The sequence below is a fragment of the Sapajus apella genome, unplaced genomic scaffold (genome assembly GCF_009761245.1).
Source record: "Sapajus apella isolate SASKATOON/1434 unplaced genomic scaffold, GSC_monkey_1.0 scaffold53, whole genome shotgun sequence".
In the NCBI taxonomy this organism is placed as follows: domain Eukaryota; kingdom Metazoa; phylum Chordata; class Mammalia; order Primates; family Cebidae; genus Sapajus; species Sapajus apella.
Genome location: NW_022436993.1, coordinates 12,809,601 through 12,827,710, shown reverse-complemented (window position 1 = coordinate 12,827,710; position 18,110 = coordinate 12,809,601). Strand labels below are relative to the sequence as shown.

General features: G+C 40.6%; 2 protein-coding genes across 2 annotated transcripts in view; one reads left to right on the top strand and one right to left on the bottom strand.

Moving 5' to 3' along the window:
* The window catches only part of ACBD7 (acyl-CoA binding domain containing 7), a 66,081-nt gene that overhangs the window by 28,528 nt on the left and 19,443 nt on the right, over positions 1-18,110 (bottom strand). The window lies entirely within an intron of this gene.
* OLAH (oleoyl-ACP hydrolase) overlaps positions 1-18,110 on the top strand; it is a 30,319-nt gene that overhangs the window by 6,589 nt on the left and 5,620 nt on the right. Inside the window, exons 3-6 of the mRNA XM_032243994.1 lie at positions 1,716-1,846; positions 10,255-10,393; positions 12,941-13,040; positions 14,149-14,318. Coding sequence (XP_032099885.1) covers positions 1,716-1,846; positions 10,255-10,393; positions 12,941-13,040; positions 14,149-14,318 — 540 coding nt within the window. The remainder of the gene's footprint in view (positions 1-1,715; positions 1,847-10,254; positions 10,394-12,940; positions 13,041-14,148; positions 14,319-18,110) is intronic.

Sequence of the window (18,110 nt, the reverse complement as noted above, 5' to 3'; positions counted from 1 at the left end):
TCACCGCAACCTCCGTCTCCTGGGTTCAGGCAATTCTCCTGCCTCAGCCTCCTGAGTAGCTGGGATTACAGGCACGCGCCACCATGCCCAGCTAATTTTTTGTAGTTTTAGTAGGGACGGGGTTTCACCATGTTGACCAGGATGGTCTCGATCTCTTGACCTTGTGATCCACCCGCCTCGGCCTCCCAAAGTGCTGGGATTACAGGCTTGAGCCACCGCGCCCGGCCTGGCTGACTTTTTAAAAAAGAACTTTTCCTAAGATCACCTGATTGGATACTTGAATCTTGGGATAAAATTCCGGTGACATTATAAGTAGATTTGTTTGTTTTGAGACAGAGTTTCACTCTGTCGCCCAGGGTAGAGAGCCGTGGCATGATCTCAGCTCACCAAAACCTTCGCCTCCTGGGTTCAAGTAATCCTCCTGCCTCAGCCTCCTGAGTAGTTCGGACTACAGGCATCCACCACCACACCCAGCTAATTTTTGTATTATTAGTAGAGACAGAGTTTTGTCATGTTGGCCAGGCTGGTCTCAGACTCCTGACCTCAAGTGATCTGCCTGCCTTGGCCTCCCAAAGGGCTGGACTTACAGGCATGAACCACTGAGCCCGGCTTATAATAAATTTAAAAAGCACTGTTTATCAAACATTCAGGAGGAAGTCAAAATTATATGCTCTATAAAACATATATAACTTGAAAAGTGGCTCTGTTGATCATAAAGATACCAAGATTGAAGCTGCCTACGAACTGTTTGGGTAAAACTATTCTCCAAATTGTGAAAAAGACAATTTCTAAATTCACATTTATGTCACTTTAAGTGAGCATATAAAATGCACTTACTGAATGTTATGTATAGGTATTTGACAATTTCACCTACATCCCTACAAATTTATTTCTTTAATTTAAAAATGAGAGACAAGATATCACTCTGTCACTGAGACTGGAATCAGTGGTGCAGTCATAGGTCTCTGCAACCTCAAAGTCCTAGGCTCCAGAGATCTTCCTGCCTCTGCCCCCCAGGTAGCTGGGACCACAGGTGTGTACCACCCTGCCAAACTCATTTTTACATTTTTTGTAGAGATGAGGTCTCACTATGTTGCCTAGATTGGGTTCAAACCCCTGATTGCAAGTGATCCTCCTGCCTTGGCCTCCCAAACTGCTAGGATTACAGGCATGAGCCACTATGCCCAGCCCTAAAAGTCTATATAGTCAAATTGTTAACACAGACCATGAAAACCTTTTTTGCTCTTTCTTATGGGAAAAAAAAATTGCAATCACTTTATATTTGAAGATATGTTTCTCTTTTTTTTTTTTTTTTTTTTTTTTTTTTTTAAGACGGAGTCTCCCTCTGTCACCCAGGCTGGAGTGCAGTGGCACGATCTCAGCTCACTGCAATCTACGCTTCGCTTCCTGGGTTCAAGCGATTCTTCTGCCTCAGCATTTCAAGTAGCTGGGATTACAGGCACCCACCACTAGACCTGGCTAATTTTTGTATTTTTAGTAAAGACGGGGTTTCACCATGTTGGCCAGGCTAGTCTTGAACTCCAGACCTTGTGATCTGCCCTCCTCAGCCTCCCAAAGTGCTGGGATTACAGGCGTGAGCCACCGCGCCTGGCCATGTTTCTTATAATAAAGATTTCCATTAAAATGCAGGGAATTCAGCATGGGGAACTTAACTGATATAAATAATGCTAAATATATTTGAATTTTCTCCCTAGGAATAAGAAAGTTCTCAACTGCTTATACAAAAATCCTGAGGCCATTTTTAAGCTGATATGCTTTCCTTGGGCGGGAGGTGGCTCCATTCATTTTGCCAAATGGGGCCAAGACACTCAAGATATTCTGGAAGGTACGTTCATTTTCAACACCATTTAAGCAATTTATAAGGGCGGATGACATAAATGTATTAGAATTTGAAGTTCGGTCAAGACTTTACATCTTGGTAGGTAATTAATAATAAATTTTCAAGATTACGCTTCAATAGGGTGACTTTTACATTTCTAAAGTAAGTTGCCTTTATTTTGTTATTATCGTTAGAGCTAGAAGGACCTTTTAGGAGAAGAAATTCTAATACTGCATTTGTCTTTGGTACAATTACCGATATGGTGGAACTGAATCTACTATCCTACAATTGTTTCCTATTTGTCCAACGATATGTTCTATTTTCCCTTTTTCTGCTTTTCTTTTGAATTAACCGAGAGTCTAAAAGACAGCTATAAATCCAGGCAGTGGCTCATGCCTGTAATACCAGCACTTTGGGAGGCCGAGGCAGGAGGAATGCTTGAGGCAAAGAGTCTAAGACCATTCTGGGCAACAGAGTGAGCCCCTGTCTCTATACTAATAATTACTTATTTATTCATTTATTTATTTATTTTGAGTTGGAGTCTCACTCTGTCACCCAGGCTGGAGTGCAGTGGTGCCATCTTGGCTCACTGCAACCTCCACCTCCTAGGTTCAAGTGATTTTTGTGTTTCAGCCTCCCAAGTAGCTGGGATTCCAGGCACTTGCCACCAAGCCTGGCTAACTTTTATGTTGTTTTTTTTTTGTTTTTTTTTTTTTGAGATGGAGTTTTGCTCTGTTGCCCAGGCTGGAGTGCAATGGTGCATTCTCAGCTCACTGCAAACTCTGCCTCCCGGGTTCAAGCAATTCTCCTGCCTCGGCCTCCTGAGTAGCTGAGATTACAGGTGCACGCCACCAGGTCTGGCTAATTTTTGTATTTTTAGTAAAGACAGGATTTCACCATGTTGGTCAGGCTGGTCTCGAACTCCTGAACTTGTGATGCACCGCCTTGGCCTCCCACAGTGCTGGAGTTACAGGTGTGAGCCACCACGCTCAGCTAATTTTTATATTTTTTAGTAGAGATGGGGAAAGTGTTTTCATTGGCTGGCTGAAAAACTTGGATTTATAATTTCTAAATTTTGTATGATAAATTTATCTTTGTTTATGATAAAGTGTGTTAGATTTTCTTGACCAGTAAGAATAGGTCATTCTACTGGAATTAAGGGTGGTTGCTTAATTACTGAGTTCAAGAGTGCCCTCTTCTGTTGCTCTAGTGAAGTGCAGTTTGAAAAACCACCTCGTTTGTGTGGATGGGGGTTCTGTACTTCTGGCTCTTTGATATTTTCATGTTTCTGTAGGACTCTTATCTCTAGGCCCTTCCCTCTTTATTTTTAACCATCAAGATTCCCAACACTATACCTCTCTATTCCTCAAGCTTTCCAAGTCTCATCCTTTCCACATGCTGGTAGCCAACACTCTGGTATCAAGTCTCAAACCAAATAATCCATTCATTGGAAGAAGAGAGCCCTGTAATTCCTAAATGCCACTTTAGAAATTATTGGAAATACTTTTATATGAAGTTTTTAATCAATACCTGATTGTTCAATTTAGACAATTAAAAGCCACTCCTTTAAACAAATTTTCAAATAGTTGATTTATAAAAATGTGTACCATAAACTTAACCATGTCCACTGCTCCACTTATAGAATAAAACAGTATGGATATAATTGAAGTCTCCCTCGCCATTTGTGGGGGAACTGACTTAAGCAAGATATAGTATAATCTCTCATATTTCTAACCTTATATTTTGAGACAAAGTCACCCTCTGTCCCTCAGCCTGGAGTTCAGCAGCAGCATCTCAGCTCACCGCAATCTCCACCTCCCGGGTTCAAGTGATTCTCCTGCCTTAGCTTCCCAAGAATCTGGGATTACAGGCATGTGCCACCATGCCCAGCTAATTTTTGTATTTTTAGTACAGACAGGGTTTCACCATGTTGGCTAGGATGGTCTTGAACTCCTGACCTCAGGTGATCCACCTGCCTTGGCTTCCCAAAGTGCTGGGATTACAGGCGTGAGCCACCACACCTGGCCTATATAAATGTTTTATACTGTAAACATTACACTGAAACTTGCTTTTCCCTCAGTTTATTTTTTGGGATGCGTCATGTGGGTATGTGTATCTCTATTCCATCAGTTTTAAACTGATTTTTTGTATTCTACTGTGTGAATATAACACAATTTATCTATTCTGTTCTCAGACATTCTGGTCATTTTCATTTTTGTGCTATTAGTGTAAACAGTGCTTCTATGAGCATCTTATCCATGTCTCCTTACATACACGTACAAGACAGTCTACATCTAGGAGAGGAATTTCTGGGTGATAGAATATGAACATCTTCAATGACATAAAATATTGTCAAATTGTTCTCCAAAGGAATTATAATAATTTATACTACTGGCCAGGCACAGTGACTCACATCTGTAATCCTAGCACTTTGGGAGGCTGAGGTGGGCGGATCACAAGGTCAGGAGATCAAGACCATCATGGTTAACACGGTGAAACCCTGCCTCTGCTAAAAATACAAAAAAAAAAAAAAATTCGCCGGGCATGGTGGTGGGCGCCTCCCAGCTACTTGGGAGGCTGAGGCAGAGAATCGGTTGAACCCGGGAGGCGGGTATTGCAGTGAGCTGAGATCATGCCACTGCATTCTAGCGTGAGTGACAGAGCAAGACTCCGCCTCAAAAAAATAATACTAATAATTTATACTACCAAAGCAACACATAGGAAAATTCTCATTGCTCTATATTGCTGACAACACTGTTGTAATCTTTTGCTACTCTGTGCTGAAATTATTCTAACTTTACATTGATCAATCCTTATTGCAAGTAAGATTGGGCATCTTTTCACATATGTATTCACTCTGAATATTTTCTTTCCTGTGAGCTTCTTGTTAGTATCTTATGTTCACTTCATTTGATTAATTTTTTTCTCATTGACATGTAGAAATTCTTTCTTTCCTTCCTTTCTCCATCCCTTTCTTCCTTCTTTCCTTCCCATCTCTCTCTCTCTGTCTCTGTCTCTCTCTCCCCCCCCCACGCCCCACAAGATCATGCTTTGTTACCCCAGCCTGGAGTGCAATGGCATGATCTTGACTCACTTCAGCCTTCACTTCCCAGCCTCAAGTGATCCTCCCACCTCAGCCTCCTGAGTAGCTGGGATTACAGGCATACAGTACCATGCTCGGCTAATTTTCTAATTTTTATTTTTGTAGAGACAGCATCTCACTATGTTGCCAAGGCTGGTCTCAAACTCCTGGGCTCAAGTGATTCTCCTGCCTCCATCTGCCCATGTGGTAGGATTATAGGTATGAGCCACTATGCCTGGACAAAATCCTTTGTCTGTTCTGGATTCTAATTTTTTTGGTAAGTTTTATGTGTTGAAAAATGTCTTCTATATAACTCGATCAAGACACAAAAAGAGAAAAAAAAAAAAGAAAACGTCTTCTAGTTTGTGCCACCTTTTTTTTTTTTTTTTTTTTTTTTAGAGAGGGAGTTTCGCTTTTCCTACCCAGGCTGGAGTGCAATGGCGCGATCTCGGCTCACCGCAACCTCCGCCTCCTGGGTTCAGGCAATTCTCCTGCCTCAGCCTCCTGAGTAGCTGGGATTACAGGCACGCGCCACCATGCCCAGCTCATTTTTTGTAGTTTTAGTAGAGACAGGGTTTCACCGTGTTGACCAGGATGGTCTCGATCTTTTGACCTCGTGATCCACCCGCCTCGGCCTCCCTAAGTGCTGGGATTACAGGCGTGGGCCACCGCGCCCAGCCACCTTTCTTTTTAATGTGGTGTCTTCTGACTCACCGAAGGTTATTACTCTTCTTTTAAACTTTCTGCTTTTTCAGGTTTGCTTTAAAAGCAAGCCTAACCGAACCCTACACCGTAAACCCTAACCCCCAACTCGCCGTTATTTGCCCATTTTTCTTCTATCAGTTCTAAAGTATTTTTCTCACATTTGAGCCAAAATTATCTTTTGTATCTAGTGTGAACTAGATACCCAAGTTTACTTATACCACGTAAATAGCCAGTTGGCTTGGCAATGCTTACTGAGAGGTCTACACATTCCCCTACTGGTTTTAAGTGACAGTTGAGTTATAAATTGAGTTTTCACATGCACGTAGTTTATTTCTGGGCTCTCTATTCTTTTTCTTTTTCTCTTTTTTTTCTTTTTTTGAGACAAAGTCTAACTCTGCCACCCAGGCTGGGGTGCCATGACGCAATCTCAGCTCACTGCAACGTCTGCCTCCTGGGTACAAGCGAGTCTCATGTCTCAGCCTTCCTAGTAGGCGAGATAACAGTCATGAGCCACCATGCCCGGTTAATTTTTGTATTTTTAGTAGAAACGGTGTTTCACCATGTTGGTCAGGCTGGACTCAATCTCCTGACCTCAGGTGATCCACCTGCCTCAGCCTCCCAAAGTGCTGGGATGATGGGCATGAGCCACCGTGCGGGGCCCGGGCTGTCTATTCTGTTCCATCGGTGTACTTGCCTCATTTGATACCAGAACTACACTGTCTTCATTCCAGGAGCGTGGCGGTCTCAGGGTAACTGGGATGTTTCCTTGATGCCTTCATGGGAAAATGAGTATCTGTGAGTCTATTTGTGGGTCTACTTTTGGGTTCTCTACTCCACTGATCTATACGTCTGTTTTTACTCCAAAAGGGTGCTATCTTGATTACTGCGGCCTTATAATAAGCCTTGGATATCAAGTAGCTTAAGTTCGCCCACTTTGTTCTTGTTTTTGAATGTTGTTTTGGATATGTTAAGTCCTTTGCATTTTGCATATGATTTTTAGAATCAGCTTATCAGTTGTCTGAGATTCTGTTTGGGACTGCAGTGAAGGTAGAGATCCATTTCCGGAAAATTGACATCATCACAATATTGAGTCCGCTGACCCATGAGTGAGGTATATTTCTCCAGTTTAAAAAGTATTGTTTTGCTTTAGCAGTATTTTGTCATTTTTTGTTTCTGGTCTGCTTCAGCCTCTTGAGTAGCTGGGACTATAGGAACATGCCGCCATACTTGGTTAATTTTTTAAAAAATTTGTCATACAGATGGGGTCTCCCTGTGTTGCCCAGGCTGCTCTTGGATTCCTGAGCCAAAGCAATCCTCCCACCTTGGCCTCTCAAAGTGTTGGAATTACAGGCATGAGCCACCGCCCTTAGCCTTCCAATATACATCTTTCAGTGATTACAGTCTACTTTCAAATTGGATAACACCAGTTCATTTTTAATGAATGAACCTTTTAAGAGTGCTATTCCATTCCTCTCTCTTGACCTTTGTGCTACTTTTGGATTACATTTTCCTACTTACCAATTTTGTGTAGAGCAGTCAGTCATCTTTTACAGTGATTTTAAAGTGATTAAAAATGTTTAGTAAGACCTTCTGAGTTTGTGGAGGAAAACCAAAAGGATAAAAATAATCTTTTACGTGTATTTACACGATTGCCTTTGTTAAAGTGATCCAGGTTTTCTTTTTCTTTTTTATTTTATTTAATTTATTTTCTTTATTTTTATTTTTATATATTTTTTAAGTGATCCAGATTTTCATCTGGCATTATTTTTATTCTGCCTGGAGAAGTTCCATTAATATTTATTTTAGTGCAAGTCTGCTGGCATTGAATTCTCATGGGTTTTATGTGTCTAAAACATCTTGAACTTCCTGAAAGATACTGTCATAGGCTATGGAATGCCAGGTTGACAGTTGCTCCCTCCTTTCCTACCCCCTAGTATTGTTCTCTGACTTGCCTAATTTCCCTCCCTCCCTTCCTCCTTCCCTCCCTTCCTTCTTCCCTCCTTCTGTCCTTCCTTCCTTCCTTCTTTCCTTCCTTCCTTCCTTCTGTCCATCCATCCATCCGTCCATCCATCTCACTCTGTCTCCCAGCTTAAGTGCAGTGGCACAACCACAGCTCACTGTAGCTCCAACCTCCCAGGCTCAAGCCATCCTCCTGCCTCAGCCTCCCAAGTAGCTGGGACTATAGATGTGCACCACCACACCCAGCTAATATTTAAAAATTTTTTTTATAGAAACGAGGTCTCACTTCATTGCCCAGGCTGTCTCAAACTCCTGGGCTCAAGCAGTCCTCCAGTCACAGCCTCCCAAAGTGCTGGGATTATAGGCATGAGCCACTGCACCTGGCAGGCTTGCACAATTTCTAAAAAGAAATATGCGGTCATGGCCTGTGTATGGTGGCTCACGCCTGTAATCCCAGCACTTTGGGAGGCCGAGGCGAGCAGATCACTTGAGGTCAGGAGTTTAAGACCAGCCTGATCAACATGGTGAAACCCTGTCTCTACTAAAAATACAAAAATTAGCCGGGTGTGGTGGCGTGTGCCTGCAATCCAGATACTCGGGAAGCTGAGGCAGGAGAATCACTTGAACCTGGAAGGCAGAGGTTGCAGTTAGCCAGATTGCACCATTACACTCCAGCCTGGGCAACAGAGCAAGACTCTGTCTCCAAAAAAAAAAAAAAAAAGAGAGAGAAAGAAATGTGTTGTAATTACCTTTGTATCTATGTTTCTCTTCTGTGGCTGCTTTTTAAGATAATCTTTTTATCAAACATTTTTAGCAATTTGATGGACAAGCCTTGGTGTGGTTTTCATTGTTTATTCTGCTTGAGTTTCCTTGAGCTTCTTGGAGCTACAACTTTGTAATTTTCAAATTTGGAAATATCCAACCACTATTTTTTCAAATGTTTTCCTCTTCTCTCCTCTCCTTCTGGGACTCCAACTACACCTATGTTAGATTGATTTATAGGGTACCACGGTATACTCATCATCTGTGCATTTATTTTGTCATGTTTCTTCCATGGTTAATTTTCTTTCTTTTTTTTTTTTTGTTTTGAAGACAGAGTCTCATTCTGTCACCCAGGCCAGAGTGCAATGGCCCCATCTTGGCTCACTGCAACCTCTGCCTCCTGGGTTCAAGCGATTATCCTGCCACAGCCTCCTGAGTAGCTGGGACCACAGGCGTGTGCCACCACACCCAGCTAATTTTTGTATTTTTAGTAGAGACAGGGTTTCACCATGTTGACCAGGTTGGTCTCCAACTATTGACTTCCAGTGATCTGCCCGCCTCAGCCTGCCAAAGTGCTGGGATTACAGGTGTGAGCCACTGTGCCTGGCCAATATGCTTAATTTTGTATATTTTCTTTTTCTATGTTTAAGTTCACTGATCTTTTCTTCTGGGTATCTTCTTCCTTCTGTCTGTCCATCTCACTCTGTCTCCCTGGGAGGATGAGGTATCTGCTATTAATCCTGTCTAGTGTCTTTTTAAAATTTTTCAGATCTTATATTTTACATCTCTACAAGTTCCATTTGGGTCTTTTAAAAATCTTTATTATCTGTTCTTATCATGTTCATGTTTTTGTTTACATTATTGAGCACATTTGTATTTAATAGCTGTTTAAGGTCCTTGTCTACTGACTCCACTGTTTGTTATTTCTTGTCTGTTTCTTATGTTTGACGCTCTCCCTGGACCTGTTACAGGTCATGTCTTCCAGCTTTTTGGTATGTCTGGTGAGTTTTGATTAGATGTTAGACACTGTGGGTTTTACATTGTTGGGTCCTGGATTTTGTTGTATTCCTTTAAAGTATGTTAGACTTTGCTATAGCAAGCAAGCCAATAAGTTATTTGGGATCAACTTGATGTTTGCTCTGGAGATGCTTATGTTGTGTATTTATTCATTAAGAGATGATGTGTCATTGTTTCTGTTAGGCATCATGAAGTGCTACTTGCCCAGGATCACTTTGAGTTATTTTTCCAGCTTATTTTCTATAAATTTGAAGTGTATTTATGTTACCTGCACTCCGGTTTATCAAAGTAACATAAATACACTTCAAATTTGCATAAATACAAGGCTTTGATTAAAAAAAAAAATTTAAGGGCAGACTTTTTCCCCCATCCAGAGCCAAGACAAAATCGGAAAGTTCTGCTTTTCTCCTTTGCCATTTGGAAAATATATATTTGTAGTCTACCTTTTCACAGAGGATCTAGAAATTAGGGTTTCTTGGCTTTATGTAAGGGACTCAGTTCTAACTCTCAAATTTAACGCATTTCAGTGCCTTATCTCCTGACACTGTAGGTCACCCTTGAAACCTGACATTTTATTTTCCTGATATAGGTAATGGTTGTTGGGGTAAGCATTTTGTCAGCACATGATCATCAATGGAATTTTCATTTCCTTTTTTTTTTTTCCTTCTAGGTGTCTTCTTTATTTTACTGTGAGCAGATATTTAGTCTGCTGTATTTTGTGCTCTTGCTTTTATTATCAGCAAATTCTAAAACTTTTATCTCACTGGACTTAACTGTTATCATTTATTTCTTTGAATTTTTTTCCACCAGGCAAATATAAGCCCTTTTATAACATCACAGTATCTCAGTCACTGTCTGTACGTGTTCACCTGTGCTTCTCCACCTCCAGTGCACGCCGTAAGGCTTCCTGGAAGAGAAAGCCGAATTGGAGAACCTATGGCAACTGACATCTACCAGATAATTGACGAAATTACTTGTGCCATGCTGCCAGTCATCCAGGGTAAACCATTTGCATTTTTTGGCCACAGGTATTTGAAATCTGTTTTAAAATTCTTTGGGGGAGTTTCTTCTATCCCAAGTCTGTGGTTAATGTTGCTCACAGTGTCTTGTAGTGGTTAGACAGCATGTTGGGTCATTGCGACCTATCACAACTTTTACAGTTCACCAGTTTGTATGGTAAGTATACCTATTATCTTTCCTTTTAGGCAAAAAAAAAAAAAAAAAAAAAAAGTGAACACTTGTAAAACTAAGACTTTAACAGCAGCTTACATTCATTTTTGAATTAAGAAATGCTGCAAAGAATATTTGTTTCTTCAGCTAGGTTGTATAATTCTAAGGTTAGGTCATAGACCCTTGGGTTTTGGCTATCTCTTATCAGTTGTAGGACCCTGGGAACATTTCTTAGGCTTCTGAGTTAGTTTCTTTTTCTATAAGGCGGCAATAACAATAGTTCCCACTTGTGAGGCTTAAATGAAGTGATTGTAAATAAACTGTGGCATAGTAAGGACTCAATAAATGTTGGCTATTATATAAGATTTATAAATATGGTCAAGCAGAAATTACAAAATAAAAAGTACTCATCATCCTACTACCTAGATAGTAATGCTTTACAATTCTGATGTGGTTTCTTAGTATTTTTACATAGTGGGGTCTGGTTTTATATATTTACTTAGCCTTTTCACTTAAAAGCAATGTATACTTACAGGATGTGAAAGATATTTATTGGTATAATATTTCTATTATAGCAATTAAATTAATATTAAATTAAATGTATTTATCATATTATTGCTATAAATATCTTTCACATCCTGTAAGCATATGTCGCTTCATGATTTGTTTAACCTCTTTCTGTGGATATGAGTTATTTCTTTTTCTATTACAAACAACAGTCCAGTGAACTTTTTTTTTTTTTTTTTTGAGACAGAGTCTCACTCTGTCCCCCAGACTGGAGTGCAGTGGCACAATCTTGGCTCATTGCAACCTATACCTCATGAGTTCAAGCAATCTTCCCACCTCAGCCTCTCAGACAGCTGGGATTACAGGTGCACGCCACCATACCCGGCTAATTTTTGTATTTTTAATGGAGATGGGGTTTCACCATGTTGACCAGGCTGGTCTTGAACTGCTGACCTCAAGTGATCCACCTGCCTTGGCCTGCTAAAGTGCTGGGATTACAGGCATGAGCCACTGCACCCAGCCCAACGAACATGCTTATAGAAAATTAAGTGTAAATCTCCTATCAGTTTTTTAGGATAAATTCTCAGAATTTATGTTAAATAATGTGCACATTGTTGAAGGTCTTTTCCAGACAGGGTCTTGCTCTGTTGCCCAGGCTGGAGGGCAGTGGTGCGATGATAGTTCACGTACTACTGCAACCCCTCGAGGGGTTCTTCTACCTCAGCCTCCCAGGTAGCGGGGAGTACAGGAGCATGCCACCACACCCTGCTAATTTCTTCTTATTGATGTTTTGCAGAGATGGGTTTTTGCCATGTTGCTCAGGCTGGTCTCCAACTCCTGGGCTCAAGTGATCCACCCACCTCCGCCTCTCAGAGTGCTGGGACTACATGCATGGGGCACTGCATCCAGCCCGTAAAAGTTCTTGATATTTATTTCCAAATTACTTGTACTTTACACTCCATGTGCAATGAATATGGTGCTGAGTTTCCCTTTCTTTCATGAAATATATACATATGTAATTTATAAATAAACAACCTCTGGCAGTTTTGTCTCCTAGATATATCTACTTAATATCAATAGCGATTCACAACATTTTTGGTTCCAGTACTCCTTTATACTTTTAAGATGCACTGAGGAACTCAAAGAGCTTTTGTTTATATGTGATATATCTGGCAATATTTACCTTACTGGAAAGTAAAACTAAGAAATGTTAAAGATATTTATTTATTAACTTATCTAAAATAATATTAACAAAACTATTATACATTGACATAAATAATACATTTTCTATTAAAAAAAACTGTAATTTCCAAAAAAAATTGAGAAGGTGAGAAGAGTGACATCATTTTACACTTTTGCAAATATGTTTAATGTCTGACATAACAGAAGGCAGATGGATTCTCTTTTCTGTCTCTGCATCCACCTGTCACTATATCATATGTCATATTGCTTCTGGAAAACGCCACGGTGTACTCATTATAGTAAAAAAGGAAAATAACATTTTAGTATTTATCCTGAAAACAGCTTTGATCTCATGGACCATCCATTAGGATCTCACAAATTTCCAGGGGTCCCCAAACCATATTCTGAGAACTGCTGATAGATACTATCAAATACATAGTGATACACATCTTTAAGGAAGAAAAGGAAATTTAAATTAATTCGAAGATAGTGTGGAAATCAGTACTAAATCTTAGAGTGAATTATCTAGGCTGTCTTTGAAACACTTTTTATGCTGACATAGATCATTGAAAACACGGACTTATTAATCAACTCACACTTTTATTTCGACTATTCCATGACCATGGTTGTGTTTATGATACTGTTCCTATTGACTCAGAGGATCATCATGAGTTTTGCTTAATAGTTCTTGTCATGTTTTTCTTTCCTGAATTTAGCATGGGAGGCTACATTGCTTTTAAGACTGCACTACACCTAAAAGAAAAGCATAATCTAGAACCATTGCATTTATTTTTGTCAAGTGCCTTTTCTCCACATGTAAGTAATCTTAGAGTGAATTATCTAGGCTGTCTTTGAAACACTTTTTATGCTGACACTTTTTAGCTTATTCCTAGGAAGGGTAGTGGAGAGCAGGGAAATGGGGATAAAAATTATTTCCCTAGCTGATGAATTTTGGTCCAGTATGGTGATGACGGTGGGGATACTATTAGGTTGGTGCAAAAGCAGTTGAGGTTTTGCCATTACTTACTTTTTTTTTTTCTTTTTTGAGATGGAGTCTCACTCTGTTGTCCAGGCTCAAGTGCAGTGGCACAATCTTGGCTCACTGCAACCTCCACTTCCTGGGTTCAAGTGATTCTCCTGTCTCAGCCTCCTAACTGGGACGACAGGTGTGTGCCACCATACCTAATTTTGTATTTTTAGTAGAGATGGGGTTTCACCATGTTGGCCAGGTTGGTCTTGAACTCCTGACCTCAGGGGATCCACCTGCCTTGGGCTCCCAAACTGTTGGGATTACAGGCATAAGCCACCATGCCCGGTCTGCCATTACTTTCAATAGCAGAAACCACAATTGTTTTGCACCAACCTAATACTTGCTGTTGAAAAGTCCCTTAAATCTCTTTCAATATCATTATTTCTGTGTTTCCCTGAAATGTGCTTCAACTGTTCCCTGCTGGCACTATTCCTGGCATCTCTGAGCTAATGCTGACTATAGTGATTTTTCCTTCATTCTGGATCAGCTGGGAACTTAACCAACTTTGAGCAAAGTAACTGGATCAGAACCAGGAAAGACTCCTTGGAATTTAAAAAGGGGATAGTGATGTCACATTTTTAGAACTACGATGGCTTTTTAAACCTGGTGCTGCTTGTTCCTGCTGCTCTTCCTCCTACCTCTTTGGTCTTCCCCACTTCCTCTGGAGAAAGATCCTGCCTGTCCCAGGGTTCTAAATCTACAAAGCCATTTTGGTGGCATTATGATGCTGCAGCTATCACTAATGAGCCTTCCTGCTTTCAAAATGAGACAGTCCTTCCCTGAAGCCTGTAGATAAAGCAGTCCACTTCCCAGCCTTGGTTTAATGACTTTTCCCTTAGAACAACAGTTTTCAGTTGATATGAAATATCAGGCCTGTATTTTTCATGTTTCAAGTCAAAGGTCCACATTGAAATTCCCAAAGATGGTGGATTGTCAGAAGAACAAATTTGTCGTTACCTTGTGGATCTTGGAGGCACCCCCATGAATTTTGTTGAAGACAAGGAACTTGTGCAACAATGTATGCCCACTATGATGGTAGATGTGAACATTATTAGTAAATGCATGTAAGTAACAGAGACAAGCTTTCTTTCATTCTTTTTTTTTTTTTTGGTATAATTATTTGCAGAGAAAACATAGATTGGTAGTGCTCTGAGCCTGCTTGGATGGGAAGACAAAATTATAAGAGTTTGGTTTAATTTCCTATGGGGCCACCTACAGTATGTATACTGGTTTAGAATGGAGCCTAGGCATAGAAATTGTGACTATACAAGATGTCTAGCAAGGCCAGGCACAGCGACTCATGCCTGTAATTCCAGCACTTTGGCAGACCAAGGCTGGTGAATCAATTAAGGCCAGGGGTTCAAGACAAGGCTGGCCAACATGGCAAAACCCCATCTCTACCAAAAACACAAAAATTAGCCAGGTGTGGTGGTGCACGCCTGTAATCCCAGCTACTTGGGAGGCTGAGGCAGGAGAATCACTGGAACCGAGGAGGTGGAGACTTCAGTGAGCCAAGATCACACGACTGCCCTCCAGCCTGGGCAACAGAGTGAGACTCCATCTCAAAAAAAAATGTCTAGCATATATTTTTCTTTTAAAAATATGTGATTAGACATGCATATTTTATTATATAACATAGTAAATATTTGTTGAATAAATTAAGGCTAACGCATATTCATCTTCTTAGAAGGGTCAGCAGAAATAGATTGTTACTTATAAATGTGGGGACAAAAAAGGGGGGAGAAATTTGCTAGGTTTACTTTTTTGTAAATTTGGTTCCAGAACTCATTAAGTTCTATGACATCTCTCCATTCCCTTGTCTAATGGGATGTCTGTATTGACACTTGATTCTTCTGACAGATCTAAAGTCCTGATACTCTGTAAATCCTTTATTTTTTATTTATTTTTTATTTTTTTTGAGATGGAGTCTTGCTTTGTTGCCTAGGATGGAGTGCAGTGGTGAGATCTCAGCTCATTGCAACTTCCATCTCCCAGGTTCAAGTGATTCTCGTGCCTCAGCCTCCCAGTTGCTGGGATTACAGATGTGTGCCACCATGCCCAGATAATTTTTTAAATTTTCAGTAGAGATGGGGTTTCACCATGTTGGCCAGGCTGGTCTCAAACTCCCAACTCAGGTGATCTGCCCACATGTGCCTCCCAAAGTGCTGGGATTACAGGCATGAGTCACCACATTCCCTAATAATCTAAGCCTACAAATGGCTCTTCCTAGTCTAACTTCCCCATAGTCATTGTGGCACCATGATTTGGCCCTTAGTCACTGTTGCATACTGTCCTTTGTTCTTTCTGTTTTGCTTGGGGCTTTCCCCTTGGTGTAAGCTCCTTGCAGGCTTGGGCCTATGTTTCTTTTATTTCCTCCACAAGGTCTGGAACTGGGCATTCAGCACAATAGGCAGTGCTTGCTGCTAGAAGCTTACACAAATAGCAACAAAAAGGTTAAGAGACTCGCAGCACCTTGAGAATGGAGACAATCCATTCATCTTTGACACGTTCTTCCATTCACTGTCCACGTCCAATCTATCACAAGCTACACGATTTACCTTCAATATCCCAAGTCTAGGCATATGTGTCCATTTCTATCCCAACCATCTTAGCTCAAATGTGATTCTCCTAAGGCTAAAGCTGTCTTGTGTTTCTGGCTTATTGTAGAGCGAGGATCAAAGAAATACCAGTTTGACATTAAAAGAAAAACAAAACCAGAAACCTGATACTTTTTAAAGCTATGCTCATCTCACATGCAGTGACACCCATAGGCTCAAAAGAAAAGGATGGAAAAAAATCTACCAAGCAAATTAGAACACAAGGAAGGAGGGGTTGCAATCCTAATTTCAGACAACACAGATGTTAAACCAACAAAGATAAAAGAAAGACAAGGAAGTGCATTATATAATGGTAAAGGGTTCAATTAGACAAGAAGACCGAACTATTCTAAATATCTATGCCCCCAGCACAGGAGCACCCAGATTCATAAAGCAAGTCCTTTGAGACCCTCAAAGAGACTTAGACTCCCACACAATCATATTGGGAGATTTCAACACCCCATAGATCATCAAGGCAAAAAAATCAACAAAGATATTCAGGACCTAATATCAGCACTGGATCAAATGAACCTGATAGATATCTACAGAACTCTCTACCCCAAAACAACACAATATACATTCTTCTCATTGCCACATTACATACTATAAAAATGACCGCATAATCAGATAGAAAACACTCCTTAGAAAATGCAAAAGAACTCAAATCATAACATCTACTCTCTCAGATAACAGCACAAATAAACAGAATTCGAGACCAAGAAAATTGCTCAAAACCATACAATTGCATGGAAATTGAATAACCTGCTCCGGAATGACTTTTGGGTAAATAATGAAATTAAGGTAGAAATCAAGACATTCTTTGAAACTAACGAGAGCAAAGCATGAAGTCATGCCCTTTGCAGGAAGGTGAATGGAGCTGGAGGCCATTATCATTAGCAAACTAACACAGGAACAGAAAACTAAATGCTGTATGTTCTCACTTAAAAGTGGGAGCTAAATGATGAGAACACATGGACACAAAGACAGGAACAACACACACTGAGGCCTACTTGAAGGTGGAGGGTGGGAGGAGAGAAAGGATCAAAAAAATAACTAATTAGCCATGGTCCCAGCTACTTGGGAGGCTGAGGCATGAGAATCACTTCAACTGTGGAAGCGGAGGTTGCAGTGAGCTGAGATCACACCACTACACTCTAGCCTGGGAGACAGAGCGAGACTCTTTCTCAAAAAGAAAAAAAAGAAAAAAGAAAAGGAAAGGGGAAAAAAGTTATGGTAATCAAAACATTATTGTAATGTCACGAAAACAGACATATCAACCAATGGAATGAAAATAGCTCAGAAGTAAACCCATGCAATTGTGGGTTTTTTTTGTTTTTTTTTTTTTTTGAGTCAGGGTTTTGCTCTATCGCCCAGGCTGGAGTGCAGCGGGATGATGGGAGCTCACTACAACTGCCTCTTTTTTTTTTTTTAAGTAGAGATGGGGTTTCTCTATGTTGCCCAGGGTGATCTCAAACGCCTGAGCTTAAGTGATCCTCCTGCATCAGCCTCCCAAAGTGCTGGGATAACAGGCATGAGCACCTCTGTACTTGGCCAGGAATAAGCTTTTGAGATCTACTGCACAGCATGGTGACTACGCATGTGTATTTCAAAATTGCTAAGACAGTAGATTTTAAATGTGCGCATCATTTTAAAAAGTTAAGTATATGAGGTGATGGATATGTTAATTTGCTTGACTTAATCATTCCATAATGTATACTTATATCAAAATATCACAGTATACCTCACCAATATAAACAATTATTGGTGAATTTAAAACAAAATTTGAAAAAACTAATAAGTAATCCAAATCGCTATGGATAGTCAATGCAATCATGTATGCAAAAGCTGGCTTTTAATAATTAAGCCTTGACGGTCGCAGTGGCTTATGCCTATAATCCCAGCACTTTGGGAGGCTGAGGCGGGTGGATCACGAGGTCAGGAGTTCAAGACCAGCTGGGCCAAGATGGTGAAACCCTGTCTCTACTACAATACAAAAATTAGCCCGGCGTGGTGGCATGTGCCTGTAAGCTACTCAGGAGGCTGAGGCAGAGAACTGCTTGAACCTGGGAGGCGGAGGTTGCAGTGAGCTGAGCTCACGCTACTGTACCCCAGCCTGGGTGACAGAGCGGGACTCCATCTCAAAAAAAGAAAAAAAAAATTAAGCCTTGCACAATGATGAAACATGCCATCTTTAGAGCCCACTTAGCAGATTGAAAGCCTCTGTGTTTTACTCACTGTGAGATTCTGAGCAAGTTTCTT